Source organism: Phascolarctos cinereus, unplaced genomic scaffold (genome assembly GCF_003287225.1).
Source record: "Phascolarctos cinereus isolate Bilbo 61053 unplaced genomic scaffold, phaCin_HiC Scaffold_1;HRSCAF=81, whole genome shotgun sequence".
Lineage (NCBI taxonomy): Eukaryota > Metazoa > Chordata > Mammalia > Diprotodontia > Phascolarctidae > Phascolarctos > Phascolarctos cinereus.
This window is the reverse complement of record NW_027555514.1, coordinates 217,534,293-217,557,854: the sequence shown is the minus strand read 5'-3', so window position 1 is coordinate 217,557,854 and position 23,562 is coordinate 217,534,293. Positions and strand designations below refer to the sequence as shown.

General features: G+C 46.2%; 1 protein-coding gene across 2 annotated transcripts in view; it reads right to left on the bottom strand.

The window, feature by feature from the left end:
• Positions 1 to 18,877, bottom strand: part of PDE1B (phosphodiesterase 1B) — a 36,034-nt gene extending 17,157 nt beyond the window's left edge. Inside the window, exons 1-2 of one of the 2 annotated variants that reach the window (XM_020966256.2) lie at positions 18,712 to 18,877; positions 18,451 to 18,574 (exon numbers count right to left, since the gene is read on the bottom strand). In XM_020966256.2, coding sequence (XP_020821915.1) covers positions 18,451 to 18,560 — 110 coding nt within the window. In that variant the 5' untranslated portion in view covers positions 18,561 to 18,574; positions 18,712 to 18,877. Of the gene's footprint in view, positions 1 to 3,944; positions 4,132 to 18,450; positions 18,575 to 18,711 lie in introns of those variants that run through there. The other variant, XM_020966257.2, reaches the window with a different exon arrangement.
• Positions 18,878 to 23,562: the final 4,685 nt, after the last annotated feature.

Sequence of the window (23,562 nt, the reverse complement as noted above, 5' to 3'; positions counted from 1 at the left end):
AGGAAAGAAGTCTGAACTATTATGGTATTAAAGATAACGTGTATTGATATTAAACAATAGTATACATATATTTTATGCATTTCTGAGTTTCTAAACTTTTTCTGTATCATCTGCTGACCATCACACATCGTCTATGGCTTCTGCAAAACTCCCCCAAAATTCCCATTTAATAGTTTGTGCCAGAGGTGGGGAACCTGTCACCTTAGGGCCACATGTGGCCTTCTAGGTCCTTAAGTGTAGCTTTTTTACTGAAGCCAAATTTTACTGTAAAATTTTACCCCCAGCTTATGCTGACCCTCAATGTATCAAAACTATGATAAAGTCACAATGTGGAAGGGAAAAGTGTAGTTCTAGTCAGATCTAGGCTGCTGAAAACTGCAACAGGCATCCTGATATGGCATCATTATAATTCCATCTTCATCATCCTGAATAGGTCTATCTGGTTAATTTTTAGAAACCACCCCCCTTTTGTTATCAATCCATGCTTCCTGACTCCAATGCCCCATCAGAAATGTGACAAAGTAGACTCTTTGCGTGAAAATTCTATGTAAACCCGGGCCCCCAGTGGCTCTGGGCCTTCTACTGGAACACACATCCCACTTTGCATCCACAATACCACTTAGCATGTTGTCCCGTAAGACAGTAGAGGCAGGGGAGACCATGTGTGACTCCGTCCCCAGCTGTATCTGTCCATTTCCTCCCATGCTGCTCTTGGCTGTGGGCATTAATAAAACATTCTAAGTCATTCCAGCATTGCTTTGTACCATTTGCCCAGACTCTGCCTTGAATTTGCATGATTTATATGATCGTTAAGGTCTCTGCCAATTTTAAGGAAGTTAACTCCCTTTCAATTTCTAGGGATCTATGGATCCCTTTTTTGCAACTGCCTCTGCCATCCTCAATCCTTCCAGTCAAGAAACAATGAGCAAAAAGGGACCCAAGGGGGAAGATCATTCTACCTTAAGGCAAAATGGTTGACAGGAAGAAGGATGGATGACCTCAGGAGGTCGCCTCAAATACAGCTTCCACCCTTACTCTACAACTGAAACCCAGCAGCTTCCAGGGAAAGACTTTAAAGGAAAATGAGGCTGAGGATTGATCTTTAATTCTCTCCACCTTCTGGTTCCTCCCTTTAATCTCCTTCCTGATCCTGCCCAGAAGCTCTTGCCTGTCTGGCTCTTGCTGAAATCTCAACATAACACAATCCAGATGCACAGAAAGAAGGGTATGGGATGGAGGAGGAGGGGGAAGATAGTCTAGGAAGAACATACAGGCAGTTGGGAGGATTCAGATCCCAAACATGGTCCTTCCAAGGTCATGTCATCCACCCTCCTGCCTGGTACAAGTTTGTAACCTGTTCTCCTCTTCCTGAGGCCTTCTAAGGAAGAAGTGTTCACGTCCCCATCCCCCAGAGTCCTCACTTCACAATGTTCTTGGTCAAGAAAACTTTCCTGAGATCTGCACTTCACCCTCACCTGTTACCATTTCAATCCATTCTCTTTGGTACAGCCTTCCAAGAAGAGTGACCTAGAGAATCTTAAAGAGCCCACTAACTTAGTTCTTCTTCAGATATCTCTTTCCATGCAAAATAAAGTCAACTCTTACCTTCCACTCCTTCCTTCCTATCTGCCTTTCATTCCCATCCCTCCATTTCAGTGTTCTTCCCAGGCCTGACTTCCCTTCCCCCAGGTCCCTCTCACTCTCCTCTCCCTTTCTCCATATCCTTCCCTCCATCTTCCCCTCTCTCTTCTAGTCCCTCCCTTCCATGTTGCCCATCACCTCTGCCCAGTACAATCCACAGCCCTTCCCTCTTGTCATAGCTCTGTCTCCCACAGAGCTAGGGCTCTCTCCACATCACTGAATGGACAGATGAGTTAGAACTAGTTGGACTGAGAGTAAGGAGACCTGGCTTTGAGTCCCAGTTGTGGCACACACTAACACCTAGCTTTGGACAACTTATTTAATCTCAGTATGCCCATCTGTGAAAAGGAAGAATACTTTGTATTTGTACGAGACTGTTATTAGTTCTATTTTACAGATGAAGAAACTGAGGCTCACAGTGGTTAAATGACTTGCTCAAGGTCACACGGCTAATAAGCATCAGAACTGAGATTGAAATTCAGGTCTCTCCAGGCTCCAAATCCTGAGCCCCAACCCAGTCACTAAAGTTCCTTCTAGCTCAAGAATTCTATAAGAAGATAAAGTAATAGGCTGAATCGACAAGCATCTATGAAGGGCTCCCTCCTCCATTTCAGGCACTCTGCTGAGCCTGGCCATTAGACAAAAGTTCAATAGTCCCTGCTCTTGAGGCGCTCATACTGTAATGGGCCAGATGACACGTATAGGTTTAGACCAGACATATACAAGTCACAAGGAAACTTTAAAAAAAGAAGGTACCAGCAGCTGGACGGGACCAGGAGATGCTTTCTGCAGAAAGCAGCGCCTGAGCCGAGTCTTGAAAGAGAACCTTCCCCACAGTGGTTCTAGGAGGTAGATGTGTGATGAGACTTTCCAGGCCTGGGGGATGGGCATTGTAGTAATAATAATAATGATAATGATAATAATAATTAGCTGACATAATAGTTTTGTGGTTCACAAAGCACTTTTATAAATATTATCTCATTTTATTCTTACAATCACCTTGGGAGATAAGTATCCCCATTTTAGAGATGAAGAAATTGAGCCCAACAGAGGTAAAATGACTTGCCCAGAGTAATCTGGTAAGTATCTGAGGTAGGGTAGCTAGGTGGCATAGTGGATAGAGTGCCAGGCCTGGAGTCAGGAAGATCGGAGTTCAAATCCAGCCTCAGACACTTATTAGCTGGGTAACCCTGAGCAAGTCACTTAACCATTTGCCTCAAGTTTCCTCATTTGTAAAATGAGCTAGAGAAGGAAATCGCAAAAAGGTCCAGTATATTTGCCAAGAAAACCCCAGAAGGGGTCAAGAACAGTCAGACATGGCTGAAAATGGCTAAACAAAAATCTGAGGTAGGATTTGAATTCAGGTCTTCCTGACTCCAGGTCCAGAGATCAAATGTGAGGATAATAAGGGATCTTAGAGATTATCTAATCAATCAATTAAACAAGTATTAAGTGCTTACCACTTGCCAGCTACTATGCTTGGCCCTGGGGATACAAGAACAGAGAAGGAAACAAACCCAATACCTATGGATGTAGAAACTGAGGCCTATAGAGGTTAAATGATTTATCCAAGGTAGTAAGTAATGGAACTAGAATCTGAACCCAAGTCTTCTGATTCTAAATCAAACATTTGATCTAAAAGTGTCCAGTTCAGGGACTTGGCTGGAAAAGAGCTCTTTTCTGATGAAGCAGATTCTAAAGAAGAGAGGACAGGACATAAAGTTCTGAAAATCCTATCCCTTAGAGAGTACCACTTTCTCTTTAGAAAGAACTTTCCCCTGCCCCTAAGTCCTCCATTTTTCTGAATCCTCTACTATCTAGACTCTCCCAAATTATCGGAGTAGATGATTAATATTTGTGGCATATTTGAACTAAACAGTTGAACTAAAGTTAAGCCCACATCGGGTCAGGTCACTGTGGGTAGAACACTAGTATAACAAAGGATTGTTTGATGTGGGTCAGGATTGTCTTAGGCTGGGGGAACTTTGGGGTTCCTTTGGAGTTCTACAAGCCAGATGAGGGGGTACAAAGGGCTATGCATTGGGAAGGATCAGTAAGAATAGTGACAGTCGATTGTCATAGTGCCAGTGAGAAACAGAGGGGAAAGGGGAAAGTATGGAAAAGTTGAGGGGCAGGAAGGACAAAGGCAGGCGTAGGTATTATACAACAGCCAGATTTTCTGTGTGTTTTTCCCCCCAGCTGCTAGAAGCTGTTAGACCTTGGATCTCACCCAAACTACATCATTGGTCTGGTTTACAGTGGACCTGCAGCCCCCCCAACTTATTCTCCTTCCCAGCTCCTACCTGAGGATGGGACCCTGAAGATGACTCCTCTGCACTGGTATAGGGGTGGCCATGGGAGTCAAATCCCTTCTCTGGAGGTCAAAACACTGCCCCTGAGGACATTGGGCCCCTAAGGGAAGCGGCTTCTGTTCAGCTCTGAGTCCCCTCCTCAGCAAGGCTTTGCTGAGACAGAGGAGAACTCTGGGGAGGGGAAGAGAAAAAGGCCAGGCTACAACCCAACCCACAGGAACTGGGTGAGAGGCCTGGGATCAGAGGAAAGTTTCACATCTGAATCAGACCAAAAACAAGAAACTGTTCTCAGAAGAATCCCAGAAAGGACAAAAATAGCCCAGCCCAGCCCAACTCCAGAGACAGGGGACCATTCTTCTTTACAGAGTATGAAGAAGAGCAGGGAGGTCGAGGAGGCAGTGATTAGGGAAGAGTCCCAAGAAATCTGGGTGCGAGGTGGGGAAGTGTCACCCAGAATGTCTGCCTGAAACAAGGCCCAGGCATCCCAGCTTCCAGATGTTACTGACCAGCAGTAGTTCACCAATCCTGCCTACTCCTTGATTTGGTTCAAGCCCCAAATCCTGGCCTTTCGTGTCTGGGGACATAGAGATGGGCTTTGTTAATAGCTGGAAGGGAGAAGATGAGACTTGAGGGTGAACTTCCACTCCGCTCCCGCTGACATTGGCAAAAACTGGTAGGGTAGAGGAGGAGGGAAATTAGAAGTAGCCAGGGTGTTTCCTTCCCCCTTAACCTAGGGGAAAGGAAGGGAGGAAAAAGATACATTTGGCTACAGTAGCGTTTATTCAGCCCAGAGGTGGAGGGATGAAGTGAATCTGGAGCCAGGATGCTTTGCACCCTTATCCTGAGGTTTGCTTTGAGGCTGTAGCAAAACGGAGACTAGCCCCCACCAAAAACTGGAGGGGGGGCCGAGGTAGGGGGCGGGGCCGAAGAACGCACAGACACCAAAGACCCTTTGTGAGCCTGTTTAGCCCGGAATTCCAGCCTGCTTTCTGATTGGCTAAGGGATTCAAGCCCCCGCCCATCCCCTGGTTGTCTGTGAGATGACATCATTATTAGGCACCAAGATATTGCCTACCATTGGTTTGCCCACGGCATGGGAGAAGTCAGGATAGAGTGGCTGGAGGGAAAGTAAGTTAGATGCAGAGGTGATTTTTGGTCTAGAAACTGAAAGGAAGGGTGGGGGCAAGTGATCATTTCAGATGACAAGGACGGAGCAAAGAGCAGGGATTTTACCGCAGCGAGTGGAAACAGAGAGATGCATTACCTAGCCCCATGGTAGAACCATATGGTTATACAGTCCTAGACTATAGAAGAGAGGCAACAGGGATTATATTTGGACCTTAGGGAGAACTTATTTTTGGTCAACTGATAACAGGAAGTCGGGTTAGAGAGGTTTTAAAAGAAGAGGGGCAACTAGGTGGTGCAGTGGATAGGGCAGGGGCCCTGGAGTCAGGAGGACCTGAGTTCAAATTTAGCCTCGAACATTCACTACCTGCGTGACCCTGGACAAGTCACTTAACTCCGATTGTCTCAAAAAAAATTAAAAATAAAAGAAAGAAGAGAAGCTCCTTTCTCTCCGCACACTCATTCAGTTTCTCTGTCAATCATATAAAGAAACATCAAATACATTCAGAGTACACTGTGTGGCCTTCTCAAGGCATTAGATTTGAAGTCAGGACCTGAGTTCAAATTCAGACTACTACTTAACTACCTGTTGTCACCTTGGACAAATCTCAAATACTCGGCATCAGTTTTTCTCATCTGTAAAATGAAGCAATTGGAATAAAGATATTCTCTAAGGACCTTCATAATTCTGAATAATAAGATGCTTTTATCGGTTCCTTAGTTTGGCACAGAGGCAGAAACTGGGCCAATGAAGAAACATGAGGTGCGGTCTCCAATGGAACATTATAAAGGACACAATGCCTGGCCAGAGGGAGCTCCTGGGGTGAATAGTTCTCCTGTCTACTGGACCAACTAATTCTCTGGATAGCATGGCCCTGTCAACAAGAGGCCAACCTCAGAGTCAGATAGGCCTGGGTTCACATCATGCCTCTGATTTATACTAGCTATGTGACACTGTCATTCAGTCGTTTTGTACACCCCCCAGTCCCTGTTCCCCAGGCAACTCTCTGACACTGTACGTTATAGAAGCTGGCAGATTGATATCTTTGGAGAGAAATTCCACAGCAGGAGCTCCTCTTCAGTGATGAAAGCACAAGAAAGGCACTCACACACACTGCAGGATGCTGCACTAAGATTTAGGAAGAGCTACAAAGGTAACCAGTTTGCCATAGGTTCAGGACCTTTATAGATAGGATTTACCTTTTGCTATACCAATATGCTTACTTAGGAAGTAAATGAGGGCCTCGGAAAGTAGGAAGCCCTGAGGAAAATAAAGCAACAATCCTTGGCTCTGACCCTAACAGCATCCTAACCACAGAGACCAACCTGGGCAGCTCTCCAGAAAAAGCCCTTCCCAGACTAGCCCCCAACCTGCTGCCTCATTCCTTGACCTCCCAAACCTCCAAGGAAGGCAGCTAACCTCCAGCCCTCCAAGTGTGAGGCAGCAGGTCTGAAAGAGACTTCAATCATCCCAGTCCAACCTTCAGCTAATGTGCCCAAACAATTCCTGTAAGATGAGACAGTATTATGTTTAATAAAATCTTCCAGAGATGCTGATTCTACCTGGTGGGCCTAACCACTAGGTAAGGTAGCAGATAAAGTGCTAGACTTGGAGTCAGGAAGACCTGAGTTCAAATCCTGCCACAGACAATCACTAATTGTGTAAACCTGGCTCAATTTTCTCATTTGTACGACACAGAGGTTGAATTTGATGTCCCCCCAGGTGCCTTACAGCTCTCAGTCTATGATCCTAAAGCCTGTTGCTGCTAGGAAGTTCCTCCTTATGTCCAATCTAAATCCACCCTGCCATAGTTATCAAGCTCTCTTCAGAGTAGTTATCCCCTCCCATGGCTCCCAAAGCAAAGGCTCTACTTAGCCTGAAGTACACAATGACAAGGTAATGCTAATAATACCTAGGCTGCTGATGAGATTGCTGGCCTCCCTTCCCACCTCCCTGGAGCAGGGGTAACATTAGCTTGATTTGATTCAATAAAACCTCAAAAAAGAAGGGTCTTACATGGTGCTTAATAAATATTTGTTGACTTGAATCTAAGATAGGTAAAATAATCCAGTTCTGTTTGTACTCCCTGGCCTACAGTCAAGGAAATAGATATGGTAACCCCAGCTAAGGTCAAATGTACTACTTTTTTTTTTCCAGCTGCTCAAACTGGAGACAAACCTAGGATGCCTTCCTCACTACAGCCAGCCACAAAATCCTCCACCCTTGGGAGACCTAAGAATAGAGGCAGCTAGGTGGCCTAATAGATAAAGCCCTGGAGCTGGAGTTAAGAAGACCTGAGGTAAAATCTGTCTTGGGCAAGTCACTTAACTTCTGTCTATCTCAGTATCCTCATCTGTAAAATGGGGATAATAGTAAAACCTAACTCCCCAGGTTATTAGGAAGATAAAAGGAGCTACTTGTAAAGTGCTATATAAATGCTATTATTATTAATAGCAATGATTATCATAACAAAGGATGATTTTGTAATAGCAATTAAAGGTGAGGAAGGCAGCATGTGAGTTATGATTGTCATTTTAACAGCTGAGAAAGCAGAGACTTTCAGAGAGATTAAACAGCTAAATTCAGATGCAGAGGGGCATTAAGGAGAAGGCAGTCTTGCTTGGTGAGAGGAGGGTTCCACAAACCCCAGATGACAAGGGTACATGAACAAAGCTAAGAAGAGGAAGATGAGGGAAGGTGGGACACTGACCCAAGAGTCGCTTCCCAAGATCCTGATCTGTTTGCATCTTATTTGCACCCTGGTCCTTAATGGCAAAGCTACAACCCCACCCCACTCGTTTCTACTCCTCTGTACTGTCCTTCCCTGTCCTGATGGGATAGGGGAGGCAGGAAATAAGCCAGTGGCAATAGTCCATTAGAAGGTGAGCAGATTGAAGATCTAGAGGGCTGGGAGTTCCCCTGTAGCCACCTGGGTCCAAGATTCACATTCCCACCACCACCACCACTACACAACACGCCCTTACTTTCCATAGCTGTGCCCACATCCCCAGCTCTGGCAGCTGGTTGGGCAGAGTGGCGGGGGTGGCACCAAGAGATAAAAATAACCCCCCTGGTGGCAGAGCTGGGGGAGCCAGCCTGAGAGTCAGCAGGCCCCAATAGTGTTAAAGCAGTAATGGGGGAACCAAAGAGCAGGAGAGCCACTCTTGGTCTAAGACAACACTAGGGGAGAGAGGCTAGGGCAGGGAGAGAGAGGCTGAAAGGAAATGGGGGCAAGAGGAGACGAGAAGAGGGTCTGGGATATTGTGAGAAACAGGCAGTGACTGCTCCTAGACACTGACCAAGAATTAAAAGGAAGGATTCAAGCTATCAGAGCAGCTTAGAACAGCTCTCCTCTCAGCCTTTCCCTGCTGCTACACCCTGCCCTCCAAGCCCTGTTATCTACCTCTTGACAAGAACATGTTTCTGACAAGTGTCCCCTGGCTCGGGCTTCAGCGCTATCTCTCCTCCGTTCAGGTCAGTGGAAGACCGAGGTCTGGACAGCTAAAGAGCCAGGGAGCAGAATGATCACAGCCTCCTGGGCCAGGCCCCAGGGCAATGAGAACCCACCAGCCACAGAGAGTCACTTCTCCCACCAGCTCAAGGCCTTGCCTGGGCTAGAGGGAGAAGGAAGTGAGGAGGAGACCCTTGGAAGAACAGAGACGGGAAAGTGGAGAGGGAGGGGGGAAGATGTGTGGAGGAGAACATATCCTCAGGAGCCAAGAGAGAAGAGGAAATCTGCCTCCAGCTCACACTCTCACCTGTGTTGCCCCTTCTCCTTCCTCCCTAGTGCTAATTAACCGCTTGTTAAGCCACCCTCCCCATAGACTATCTCCCCCCGAGCTGGTGATACCTCATCCCTAGCAGATGTTCCTAACAGATGCCCAGGACCCAGGGGGCTGAACAGACATTGGAGGGCAACCCCTGGATGGGAGCAGAAGGAAGAAATGGGGAAAGAGATTCTGCCTCTGGGCAAGGGACTGCCTGGGTTAAAAGCAGCTCAAGTTGACACGGGGGAATAGGTTGCTTGGGTCCCTTTTCCTAAACTACAGAGTGTTCTACCCATTTGGCTTTCTGCCCACAATTCAGACCTGACCAAAGAAGGCGGAGACTGAATTAATAAAGGAAGCTAAAAGCCACCTCTAACTTTCCCGTCTAGCCTAAAGTTCCTCATACGTTTACAGGTAAGAATTGATTCAATAAACGTTGGGCTTGAATGCCAAGAAGTTCATCTCAGTGTCTAGTGCCGGGGGTGCCAACCCTGAGTCTCAATTCGTTTTTCTAAGAGCATTTTCCCAGCAAATTTCTCTGGCAAATAGAGACAGGTAGAGAGAGCAAACTGTTGAAAGAATGGGGGAGGGGGAAGCTTTCCAGATTAGGCCAAGCATTGGTTGTCCTTTTGCTCTGGAATGACTAAAGCCAGAGATGTGCCAGGGAGAAACATAAAAGCCCCTCTTTTAGCATAATCATCCCTACCTGCCTACCCCATGGGGCTTCTGTGAGGATCCGGTATAAAATGCCTGACATTTATAATAATTATAATAATAATAGCAATAGTAATAATAGCTAGCTTCTAAATAGTACTTTAAAGTTACAGGATGCTTTCCAAGTATTATCTCTTTTTATCTTTTTATCTTTACAATGTGGGTGGTTCTATTACTCTCATTTTGTAGGTTAGGAAACTGAGGCAAACAGAGGTTAAGTGACTTGCCTAGGGTCACACAGCCAGTAAGTATCTAAGGCCACATATGAATACATATTTGGCTTTAAAGTTTAGAAGTCACTTTACTTACATTGTCTCATTTGCCCCATGAGGTAGATATTGTAGCTGATATTATTATATTCCCATTTCTTAGATGAGGAAACTGAAAGTCAGGGAGATTAAATGACTTGCCCATGGACACAGAGCTAATAAGTGTCAAAAACATGATTTGAACTCATATCTTCCTGACTCCAAATCTGGCACTCTATTACATTTTGTAAACTATAGAACACCATGTACATTTCAGTTATTCTTATTATTGTCATCTGCCTTCTTCTCTCCATATGCTGATGACAACCTAGATAGAGGGTAGGGGAAGCCATCATGGATACCCCAGGGCTCAGGGCAGAGAGATAAAAGATCAGGGACCAGTGAGTAGAGGACAGGAAAAGAAACCTCAGGCCCCATTCACCAAGACAAGAACCTACATAGCCAGAATCCCTGTCCCATCCCTTTCCTTGCTAACATCAGTCCCCATTACCCCCTGTCTGCATTTGCACAAAAAAGAATTCTTTTCAAACCTCTTTCATGATTTGCTACAACTGCAAAATCCACTGTCCCAGAGTTTGTGCTCATTAGCATCACTCCAGATGCCTCTTTTCTGACTCCTCTGACATCCCCACTCTCCCAAAGCCCTTCCAAGATTAAAAAGCTCTGACTGACCCTATCCTAGCACACCCCTCCACTCAGCCTTCATTCTTGCGTCCAACATGCCTCCAGCAGTTTGCTATCTGGCCAGGGAAGCTGAAAGAGGACCAAATATGATTTTCTCCAGTGAGAGTTGAGTTCACAGGATGAAATAGGGGGTGGGAAGGCACAAAGTGGGGAGGAGAGAGGAACACTAGAGGAGTGAGGCAGTGACCAGATAATATTAGGTGGACTTTGGTATTGTGAAAGAGATAAGTTCTCTTGCCTTTAGACCTTTCCAAACCCACTCACTCTCTCTATGCCAGCAACTGATATTTGATATCCTTCTCATAGTCTACTTCATAGTTCTACCCAAACACCAAGTCTTTCCTACACTAAAAGATCTCCAAGGGAAAGAGATCACCACCTTCTTTAGGAGTCTATTTTGGTAACTAGCCACCCCTGTAAGTTCCCCCTAATGTCTAACCTCAATCCCACCTACTGCACCCACAGCTATCTCTTCTGGTTTTGGCCTTGGGAGAGATAGAGCACAGTTATTCTCTCTACCTTGAAAAATCACTCAAGATAATTACTTGATTTCCATCCTCACAAACCCAACTCAATCTGAAGGGACAACGGCATAGAAGACCTTACTGAAGAGGTATGTGAAAAAGAGATACTACAAGGAGGAGGCAAGGACCACTTCTAGGAAAGAATCCAGCCAGAAACAAGTTTAACCTGTATCTTCACCCCAGAAACATCCGGGGGCAATTTATAAGGGACCTTCTCTTTCCCAACCAAGGAAAAAGGGGAGGAAAAATGCAAGAAGGAGGCTTTCATGGGAGGAGTCAAAGGAGAGAAGAGTAAGACAGAAGACCATGGAGGAGGTGGGAAGAAAAAAAAAAAGAAAGGAAAGAGAAAATCAGAAGTAAGGAAGAGGGAAGAAGAGTTGGCTGAGAGGAGAGGGGATGTAAGAAAGAGAAGATAAGGGTGGTAATGGGGCCAAGAGGAGGAGGGGTCAGGAAGAAACAATGCTTCCAGTGTTCTCTTTGACCACAAAAAATGGAGAAAATTTCTAGTTTTCTGCTTCCCATTAAACAGAGAGGAAAGGAGAATCCACCATTCCAATTTAAGAAGTTGAAAGAGCCTAGAAATAAGTCAGAGGAGGGGTACATATAAGATCCTGAGGCTAGGTAAAGAAGGGGAGAGAGAATAGCTCTGAATCATTCACAAAGCAAGGAGAGTAGAACTGAAGATACGAAGGAGTTGGGAAGAATAGAATATTTCCAAATAGGTCAACAGAAAAACCTAATCTCACATAGAACTTCAGGACAGAATTGGGAAGCCAGTTCATGGTACCTCTCATGGTCCCAAAGAGAGGCCATCAAATCCCAGCCACTGAGGACAATCCCATCCTTAGCCCATCTTTATCTCATAAGATCATAGGACTAGAACTGAAAGGGACCTCCTCATTTTACAGATAAGGCAACTGAGGTGACTTGTCTAGAAAGCCTTAAAAGGGGAATTTAAACCCAGATTCTCTGACTTCAGTAAAGCACTCTTTCTCTGTACCTCAAATCTCTCCCATGTTGGAGAATCCTCAGAAAGGAAGAGCCTTTACCATCTACCCTCTACCAGTCATACCCATTCAATGCTGAGAAATCCTTTCCTTCTGCAGTACAATAGAAAGATCACTGGTTTCATGTGCAATCCTTTTCTTCTGTTCTTTATATATGGAAATGCTTATGTTTGTGGATGTTTGTTAAGTTCAGAATAACCAAAGAAAAAAGAAAAGAAAGAATTACATATCATATATGTGTACATCTACAGATATATGAACATATGTGTGTATATTATATGCTACCATATATGTGTGTGTGCGCACACGTGTGTGTGTGTGTGTGGTGTGGGTGTGTGGGTGTGGGTGTGTGTATGTGTTTGGGGGTTTTTTAAGAGTATTGTGCCTGGAGTCCAGGGTTGTTGTTTGTTATTCAGTCATTTCAATTACATCTGACTCTTCATGACCCTATTTGGGGTTTTCTTGACAAAGATATTGGAGTGATTTGCCATTTCCTTCTCCAGGAAGGAAGTAACAGAATCAGGGTTTGAATGCAGGCCCTCCAACTCAAGAACTAGTGTGCTTTCCACTATACCATATCTCCCTGTGGTCTAGTGAGGGTCTGAACTGAGGCATAAGGTACCTGAGTCCCTTTTCTTCCATTATTCCTTCCTCCTGCTCCTTCTCTATCTCCAGGGTACCCCATCCACTAAATTTCCTACCTTCTGGACCTTTTCTGGGTATGCTTGGTCATAAAGATCCTGCTTCCAGGGGACCAAGAAGCAGCAAGTTCATCCTGTAGGTGTCACAGCAATGCCTATGGCCCTACTGTCTCCTTACAACTATTGTCCTTGCTAAAGTCATCCCATCTGCCCGCTCCTATGACTCTCCTCCAGATGTCTCATTCTTCCAGTGCCAAAAACTCTGCAGAGAATGAACTTCCATGATCTCCCTCAGTCACTTGTCCTTGGCATTCAACAACCCCCATGGTCAGGAAGTATTCCCCGAGATCTGACTTCAACATCTCCTGCAGCAGTAACTGGTACCCAATCCTCTCCCTTCTGGGTGAAAAGTTTCATCCAGGCATGACGTTGCTGCTTCACAGATCAGGTTTACAAAATGCTTTCCTCTCTAGAAACGATGAAATAAGTAGGGTATTATTAGCTTATTTTACAGATGAAAAAACTGAGGCTAAAAAAAAGGGCAAAGGATCAGAGTCGGGCCCAGGGGCCCACTACTGGTATATGTCAGGATCAGAATTTGAAATCAAGCCTACCAATTGTAAGAGCCACTGCACAAGGCTATTTCGTGAAAGGGGGGAGATAAAGGATTGGAAGAGAACAGAGTCCTTTGAGAGCCAGAAAGGGGGTTGCCCCATAGATGATAATAAAAGGAAAGGAGTCAAGCCAGTAGAAAGGGGCTCTGATGTTTCTTCCCACCATTGCCCAACATAGGGATACTGCTTCCAGAGGACCTGGAAGCAGTGAGTTCATTCTGTCAGTACCGCAGTAATGCCAGAGCAATAGGAAAGGGGGAGGAGGGAGGAGAGAGAATGAAGAAGATAGTCCTGTTTTCTAAAACAACTGGGAACTGCTCCCCTGTTTCCCAGCTACCGGTAGTAGAATGACACTTCAAGCGGAATAGTAGGTGGTCACCCCCAAGTGGCTCTTATACAATGCTACCCATTTCTAGTTTGTTAGGTCCAAGGAATTTGTCATTAATGAGGCACCTATCCCTTTTCCTTCTGGTACCTCTAAATTCTCCTTGTATGTTCAAAAAAGAAGATGCTAACAGTTGGAATTCTGAATTTTCTGTCAACTACCCCCTCTTATAGTCAACACACACACACACACACACACATACACACACACAGAATGATAGTCACACAAAGCCACGTAGAACTACATATACTTCCTCTGACACACTTTCCCAGTATTGTCTCTAACATTCAAAATATATACATATAATCACATACGTTCATACTTTCTCCCACCCTCCTAGACATACATACACAATGCCTAGCACAAATGTACCACTACCTGTGCCCACCATGGTGACACAGATCACACACATGAACACACCCCAAGTTTTTTCATTTTCCCTGGGCACCTTCTGCCCTTTCTGGCTCTCTCTTGAGTGTTAGGAAAACAGGGTCTGTCCCTCAAAGCCCTTCAGATGTCACTTACCCAAAGTTCTCATTACCTAAGCCACCAAAGCAACCCTCTTGCCCTCAGTCTGCCCCAGGGTTTGGAATAGTATTGGACTCCCAGATACCTGGTTCCATGTCCCAACCCCATGGCAATGACCTTGAGTCAGAATCCACGACCTTGAGCCCAGACACCCTCCACTATTCCCCCACCTCTTTAGAAAAAAAAAAAGAGGATCTATCATTACACTACACTTGGATTAGAAGGAAAGAGGAAAGGGAACTGTGTCCATAATTTCCTGAAGGGAGCAAGGGGCTATGTTCATTACTCTCCCCTGAGAGATATGTGAATAGTGTCTACGCCAAACTGCAGGGAAGAGAAGAACCATGCCTATGTTGTCCTTGGAAGAGAGATAAGCTAAGTCTAAACAGTCTTGGGTCAGAGAAGACTACCATGTACTTGTCTCTGAAGAAGGAATTAAGTAGGATCACCTAGTGCTGTTTCCACAGGTATAGGGGCTAGTCTGCCCCAAATCCCCTGGGTCAGAGTGGGCAGAATTGGAAAGCAAAAATAATTGTCTGATGGAATTTCACCACTTGGTAGAGGTAAAGGGAAAGCTGGAGAAATAGAGAAGGCACAGTGACCTGCCCTGTGTCCCTGTCCCTGCCCCTGTCCCAGGCAGCCACCAGCCTGAGCTGGATCAATTTACCACTGCTCGTTTGTATGTCACTCACTACTTAACCAGGAAAAAAACAAAGAAACAAACAAATAAACAAAAACCTCACCATATAAAAAAGTCCCATACCACTATACCTATGTAGGGTGAAATAGGTGGCAACCCAACTCCTTCTACTTCAGGGTCACATCTTAGCCAGTCTTCTGTGTCCAAGCTGGACAGTTCTATTCTGTCTTGCCTACAGTCTCTCAGCCTTCTCAGTCAGGAAAGCCTTTCTGGTGTTTAACTATAATCCCTTCTGTGGAAGAGTAGAGAAACCTCCCTGGGATTTAAAGCCCCATAGACTCCCTACACTGGCTCTGCTGTCTATTCAGACTCCCTCTTATGTGCCCCTTCTGTCCCAGCAGAACCCTCCCTATATTGGGAACCAGGATACCTAGTTCCCCTTCTGTCAAAATCCCCTCTGCAACACTGTACACTAGGAAATGGGATTTTTCCATCAGAGGAGATACCAACCCCAAGCCTCTTAGAAGAAAATACAAATGTCCTGCATTAGAGCCATCACTGTCTCTAACTCACCCCCATCCCCAACCAGGTCAAATACCAGTGGTGGTGGAGAGGATAAGACTCAGAGAGCTGAGCCCTTTGCTCATTACTGTCCAGCCCATTTGTCTTGGTCTTCATTACCCATGCCTAGCACTCAAAGGTCATAGCTTCCCACCTCCTGGCAGGATAGCAGCCCTCCAGAATTCCAGCCTAGCCAATGGGGCAAAGTTCTCCTCGAAAGCAGTGCTATGGTGGAAAGAATATTGGTTAGCAAATGAGGAGACCTGAGTCCCAGTTTGGACTCTGCTACTAATTAGCTGTATGACCTGATGCATAACACATCACTCCTCTGGACCTCAGTTTTCTCATCTGGAAAATGAAGGGATCAACTCAGATAAGTTCTAATATTTCTTCCAACTCTAATATTCTATGATTCCAAAAGAAATGGCTGTATTTGTTACCAATTCAGTGTCTACCCAACCCGGAAAGTTGGTGAGTACCCCATTTTCTTTCTCTCTGTAATTCCATGGCTTTCAGCTTTCTCCCATCTTGGCTCCTCAAAGGCTCCCCAACACTCTTAATGCACAAAACACCAACTAGTGTCAGGGCCCTGAGGCAAATCAAGTCTTGAATCCACTATGACACCCAGCTCCTTCTCTTCTACTAAGAAAAGGGAATTATTTTCCTCCCTAATCCCTCCTCCCTCTAAGAATTTTTGAACTTTCCAAAAAACTGGGATTCAAATCTTGGCTAATAATCAAGGAAGCAGCCCTTTTCTGGATAGCTGCCATGTCATCTGGAGATTCCTCTTACAACAATATGTCACTACAGTATGCCTGGCCTTAGTACAGCCTTCATGTAGGATAACACCTGCAAGAGCCCAGCCTTGGTTATGGGAGAGCATTTCCCCTTTGAAACTGTGCTACAACAGAAAAGACTAGAATAGTTTTCACCATAAAAATAAGTATTATTAGGGATAATAAAATAATAATTTTATGCCATCTAAGCCAACATCTCTCCAAGGACCACTCCTTCCAATCCCACTGCTCTGTCACTCGACAGAGCTAATGGGGACCCCAACTCTTCTTCATGCTACCTCTAAGCAGGCTAGAGGTCAGGATCCCCTTGATGAGACTATAGGAGGAAGTATGAGCTTTAGGCCTCAGGTAAGACTTCCTGGTGGTCAGAGATAGAAACAGGTAAAGATATTTCTTCTCTGGACTGAAGGAAAGATAATTTTGAATCAGGGCAGGAAGAAGGAGCTTATGTCCTTGGAAAGATGGGGTAGAGCAGTCTGAGATACCTGGATTCTTCAACCTACATGCCTTCAGACTACCCCCTTTCCTCTAATCCACCTCTCTCACCCTAGGTTCTCATCAACTGAACTTCATTTTCCATTAAGAATCCTTCAGTGTTCCTTCCCCACCCAAAATCAATTTAAAATTGCTTTGCTGTTTCTCTGTCCCAAACCTCATTCCAGCCAGGGCTGTGCTCCATTGAGTCCAGAAAATTGCTTTGGCCTGAGGCAGTTAGAAAGAGGAGATGGGGAGGAACATTTAAGTCTCAGACTCTCTCATTCACATGTTTCCCATCTGTGCCTCAGTTTTCCCTACAAGATCTCTAACAGCTGATTGATAAAAACTGATCTGCAGGGGGTAATATAGAGTCACAGTCAACAGACTTAGAGCAGGGGACCCAGAAATTCAGTGTGTCTGCCCAGCCCTGAAAGTTGGTAAGTACCCAGTATGTGTGTAACTTAATCCCCCCAGGGGAGCCAGAATTTTATAAGATCATGGAATTTAGAGCTAAAGGAGACCTTAGAGAACATCTAAGTCAATTCCCTCATTTTACAGCTGAAAAAGTCAGATCCAGAAGATGAATTGGCCGTAGCAGTAGCTGGAATTTGAACCTAGATCCGCTCATTTTAAATCCACTAAATCTGGGGTGCCCAGGGCCTCCAGTGATGCCAGTGTGATGCTATTAGATGAAAAGAGAGTGAGGAGTTATGTTTACATGGAGCTGTCTCACCTTTTCCACCAGTCACTTCCCTTAACAGACCATGGGGAGTCATTTCAGGATGCAGTGATTATCTGATGGTGGATGAATATATAGGATGGGTTTGAAAAGAGTGAGTCTTTCTCCAGACTGAGAACTAGAGATCTGAACACCTGGGTTCTGCTTTGTCCCGTTCATATCTTCCCTCCCCTCAATGGCTCTGCCATAATAAAGCTAGAGGCTTGGAAGTGCTTGGGGATCCTGGAAATCCTACATAAAAACAGGACTTTGGGATTATTTACCTCCTTCCCTTGCCAAACACCCTTCATCTCTGAGGAGGGTTATACCTCTCCCCTCCTCCCTGGTGGACTCCTTCATGAATATGAAGGGTGACTCCATTCATTCCCACACACATACTACATACTTCTATTTCTGCCCTTGACACCCCAGGCCAGGAACCCTGAAGAAAGATGAGAGGGACAGTAAGGGGCTCTCCCTACCCAATTCCCCAACTTCTCCCACCCTCTAGTGAGATATATGAAAGTCAAGAGCTGCCAATCCCAAGCCACTACATATTACCCACAGGTTGGCATGCTTTGGGCATGTCACTGTGGGCACACAGTGCAGCTGTACATTTCCCCTGCCCACTAGCATGTATATATACACATACACACATTTTTGTCACATCTAGCCATCCCTGAATATATCTTGTCAACCATGGCTGTTGATCACAGGTTCATGCCAGGACCTCTCTCCTTGCTAAATATGTCACTCATGCCCCCAGAAACAAGCACTCCTGTCTCCCTCATTTTTCACTTTATAACTCTATTACCCCTTTCCACTTGCACACGACTCACATGTGTGAGTAACCAAACATGTCAGGGCCATGTCACCTTGTATCTGCCAACATGTGTGGCCACCAGCCCTCCCCTAAGCTCCCCTCACCCTGGGATGGCTCCAGAGGTGCATCCCGTCCCCCTCCCCCGACCCACTCCCAGCTCCCTGTTGGGGGGGGGGAGCTGCTCTGCACTGGGGACCAGGTGGAGGGGGGAGCTGCACTCACAGGGACCGAAGCTTAATCCACATTTTCTTGCTGGGGGCTGATTTGAGTTCCAGGGGCGACGTACAATCGGACTCCAGCATTTCCTGGGGACTGCCGGGGGACAGCTCCATGCTCCGCTCAGCCGCTGCGGGAAGGAGGGAGGAAGCAAGCAAGAAAGGACAGAAGGAGAGCCGCTCAGACCCCGGCTGGACTCGTCGCCCTGGTAGATCCCTCTCACCCCCAGCCTCCTACTTTCCCCTCCCCCGCCGCTCCTCTTCCCACCTGCGGCTGACTAAGGCCAGCCAGGCCGGTGTGTTTGAGTCGGGGCCCCGGCTAGGCTGCAGCGCCTCCTCTCCGGCTGCCCAGCTGAGCTCCGGGCTGCTTGTCTGTGTTGTCCCCGCTGCTGCTCTGCCTCAGCCGCCTCCTCTGCCTTCCCTCCTCCCTCCTCCTTCCCGTCTCTGGATCCCCTCCTCCTCCCCTCCTCTCCCTTCCTCCTCCCTGCTCTCTCCTCCCTCCCCTTTGCTGTCTCTCATTCCTCTCTGTCTTTCCTCTCCATCTCTCCTTCGCCTCCCAGTGTTACAATTACAGGAGACGGGGGGGAGGGTGGGAGAGGCAGCGGAGGAGGAGAAGGGGGGGTGTCACATACACAGCCAAGCACAGCCCATGGGGGTGCGCTGGAAAGCCGCGGTGCGGGCACACACACTCATTCACACACAGAGGCCAGACCACCTGGTGCGTGTTCCAAGGCTATCAGCCGAGTCTATATTTGCAAGCATGCCCTTTTATTTGTTTTTTGTTTGGTTTTTTTTTTTGATTGTTTGTTTGTTTGGGGAGGGCGGCAGTGGTGGTCAAGATAGCTTGACTGGCCATCAGTGTGTTGGGGAGCCCTCTGTTTACATTCCCATTTGAAGACAGTTATGATTTCCATGTGTGTCTGTGTCTGCCCACATGTGTTCACACATGTGTAGCTGGGTACCTGAGGGGACATATATATGTCTTCATCTTGGAGTGTGTCTGCATTAGTCCATTGCATTAGTCCATAGTCTCCCTGGTGGTAGCTTGAGGCTCTGACATCATGGGGATCTAACTCTCTCTATCCCTGAGGGCCTTCATTCCCTCTTTGAAAGAAAAACGCCAGTGCTTGATCCCAGCTATGAAGGGATCTGGCTTTCAGCTCCCTCAACCTTCTCTTCGTAGGCTAGCCTTTCTCTCCATCTCTCGTTTTGTCTCTTTTTCTCTGTCCCTGTCTTTCTCTGCCTCCCTACCACATTTCATGTCACTGACTCTTAAAAGTCTTTTCTTTGTGTGCCTTTTTTCCCCTTCATCTCTCAAACTCCCCCAGGTTCTCAGGTGCCCTGTGTCTATCTCTGCAACTGTCCTTCTACCTATATTCTCTTAGAGTTGAGAAATCACTCTAGTATATTAAAATCCTTTGGAGCTGATAACTTCACAACCTGGCTTGCCTACTTATCTGGAATCTAACAACCAAAAAAGTTTGTATGATCTAGAGAAAAGAGTATTGAGGTTAGGGTCAGAGACCTCAGATTTTAGTCATATCTCTGCTACTTAGCTTTGTATGACCTTAGCTAAGTCACTTAATTTCTCTGGGTCTCAGTTTCCTCATCTGTAAAATGAGGTTAAACTAGATGATCTCAAAGTTCCCTTCCCATTCTAAATCTATGATCCAGTAATGCAATTAGCTTCTGTCAGGAATTCCCGATTGATATTTTACCCCAACTCCTAACGATGATATTCTACTAATTCATTCCTGTTCCATTCTCAGAGGACCAAGATTTGAACCCAAGACCTGGTGAAAGGGCAATATTGCTCCATCCCCAGGGACCTAGTGATCACTCTCAGTTGCCACTTTAGCCTGACTCTTGACCCTATCCCCACCCTGGGCACTGCAATAACTCACATCCCTGCCCCAGGAATTCATCATATGAATCCATTGCTACTTCAACGTTGTCTAGAATCTGCATCAACAAAAGGGTGAAGATGTGGGAGTCCGACAAGTCCAAAGCACAATGCTTGTCCAGGAGCTCAAGGCTTGATCCTCAATTCAAGAAGTTATAAAGAAAGGGAGGGAAGGGAGGAAGGTCTCCCATTGTCACACTGGGACTGAGGGAGGAGAGGCTGAGCAGGGGAGAGTGGCAGGAGGAAAAGGGAAGAAAAGAAGGCTGCCTACCCAGCTGAAAGTCCCAGAATGAATGATGGACTGAACCAAAAAAAAAAAAAAGAATGATGGACTGGGCCAGGCCTCCAGGGAGGATCTAAGTCAAGGTTTGGCCATGAGAGAAACATCAGCAAAATGATCTCCCAGAAGAGAGAGAGAAAAAGGCAGCATTGGAGCACACTCATAACCTCAGACTCCAGAGTCTTGTGAGGAAAAGCCTGGCAAATGTCATTATCCTCACTTTGCACAAAAGAAAACAGAACCTTGAAGAAGTCAGGTGATTTATCCAGGGTCACACAACTAGTAACAGGACATACAGTTTGAAGCCTCTGATTACATTCTTGCCTGATCCAAACCTGCAAAGTAGAATGGGGAACCAGGGGGGAGGAGACAGCCAAGGGAACCAGCTACTACTTGCCTTTGCAAGAATCCTAGATAGAGATTCAAAACGAAGCTTGGCTATTTACTACCTGACTCTGAGCATGACATTCCACTTTTCTAGTCTCATTTTTCTCATCCATAAAATGGACTAGAGGCCCTGAAATACATTATAACTATGATTCTATGGCTGAAGCAAGCTAAACCTAAATAGGGACTCCCTAGCTTTAAAAGGATACTCAAAACCAGAGCAGGGGGCTGAGAGAGGCCCAGAGATTCATTGTTGGTCATTTGTGCCTGACTCTTTGTGACCCCATTGGGGTTTTCTTGACAAAGATACTGGAGTGGTTTGTCATTTCCTTCTCCAGCTCATTTTACAGATGAGGAAACTGAGACAAACAGGGTTAAGTGACTTGGCCAGGGTCATCCAGCTAGTGAGTGTCTGAAGCTGGATTTGAATTCAGGTCTTCCTGACTCCAGGTCTGTCAGTCTATCCACTGTGCCACCTAGCTATCCAAGGTCACCCAGCTACTAAATGACAAAGCCAGGGCTCTCCTGTTTCCTCTTCTGACTCAGTTCAGTGTGTTTTTTTTACTGTAACTACAGACTCTCTCCCATTAATCACTAGCTCTAGAATCAAACCTTATTCTCTCCTGCTGCAATTGGAGTCCATTTCTGCTTCAATGACCCTCTGTAAGAGAGCTAGGGAACCGAGTGTCCCTGTCCCATTCAGAGGCTCAAAGATTGCTAGTCAGTACTTTCCTGACCCACACACCCTCCATCCCACCTGCCCTACAAAGCAAACACTCTCTCTGTCTTCTCCACACTTATTCTGCTCAAGCCCTTGCTTGTTGCCCCCTGTTACCCAAACCCTTAGTATCTTTCCCCTGCTCCATCCTCTGCTCCCTGGAGACCCTCTGCCTTCCTCCCACCCCCAGCCCTACCCCAAACGTTCCCTCCACGAAGCTTCAGTTCTATAGAGTTTGAAAATGATGTTTTGGCAGCAGGTGACGGATGGATGTGATCTGCCTCCTACAGGAAAGCTATTTAAAGGGGCGGCCTCGGCATCCTCTCCTTCCAGAGTGACAGAAGAGAGGAGCCTGCTCTTCACTCACTCCTCGGCTGCAAATTGAGCTCAGGTTCACTTCTGGCTCTCCAAACTTACAAGCCAGGGCTGCTGCTGCCAGTTGCCTAAGCAGGTGGGAGGGAAAGAGAGAGAGAGAGAGAGTACATGGCAACTCCCAAAGGTGTGGGGGCTAGGAGCTGGGGGGGGGGGATGATCATTTCCTTTGATGACAAGTACTTAAGAAAAGAAGGAGGTTGAGATGGAAGGAGGTAGGGGGACAACCTTCCTCTATCCGAGTGTGTTCGAACAACGAGTTTAAAGTCAAACTTTTGGGGGAAGAAAAGGGAGAGGAGTTAGGACTCATAAGTCCAGAAAAGAGAGTTCCAGGAACAGGGAGGGGTGAGTTTGGAAATGGTGGAACAAACCTGTAGGTCAGACAAACATAGAAATAGAGCAGTGATATGGGCAGGAAGAAAGGATGAAAAGCTGAAAGGAAGCTGAGAGGCCTCCTAGCCCAAACTTCTCATGTTACAGATGTCGGTTCTAAAGCCCAGAGTGACTTTGCTAGTCAGGTATTCAGTGGCAGAGCCAGCCTTCAAACTCAAGGCCTCTGACTCCAGATCCAGCCCTCTTTCCACTGCACCAAAGAGGAATCATCTCTACAACACAGCTGACCCTAAAGAATACCAAATCTGGGCTCTAAGGAGTCCTATCTTTCTCCAGAACCAGAGGTTCTACCAGGATGCCAAATTCTAGTCCAATTCTAGCAGCGAGGTAGGTTAAAATGAGCTCTCTCTCTCTCTCTCTATCTCTCCCCACACACACATCACACTCATGCACACCCAAGAAAGCTAGGCCCAAAAGACCAGATCTCTTAATAATGAGTGTCTTTAGCTTTTTTCTGTGCCCTGGACCCCCTAGGCTGTCAGTCTGGTGAAGCCTATGGACCACTTCCCAGAATCATGTTTTTAAATACCAAAAATAAAATACATAGAATTACAAAGGAAATCCGTTATATTGGCATAGTTACCACATTTTTGTTAAGTTACCAACCCCCAAGTTAAGAACCTCTGGTCCTTAAAGGTTCAAGTCTCTGGTATATTTTCACCACTTCTGGGAGGAAACCCTGAAAAGCAGGCTACCCTTCCCGTGGGGCCACAGGTTCTGATCCTTTTGAGTCACTCCAGACTGGGCCCTGAGCAGGACAAAAGATGAGAGAGGGAAGCAGTGTTTATATGAGCTAATCTAGCACCAGCTCCCTAGCTGGCCCCTCTCCATAGGCTGGGGAAGAAGGAGGGGGAGGAAGGTGATTCCATCTCATTGCTGCAAACAAGTTAATGGAGATTTTAATGAAAACGCCAAGATAATGAAAATGCTGAGGCTTAAACTAGCTGCAGACGCTCTGCCAGCACTGTCTGTGCCACAGAAGACCAAGCTCCTCCTCCTCTGTTTCCCTTTCCAGTCCTTTAGGGAGGTGAGGGTAGAAGGTTTACCAGATGGGTGGTTGATGAAG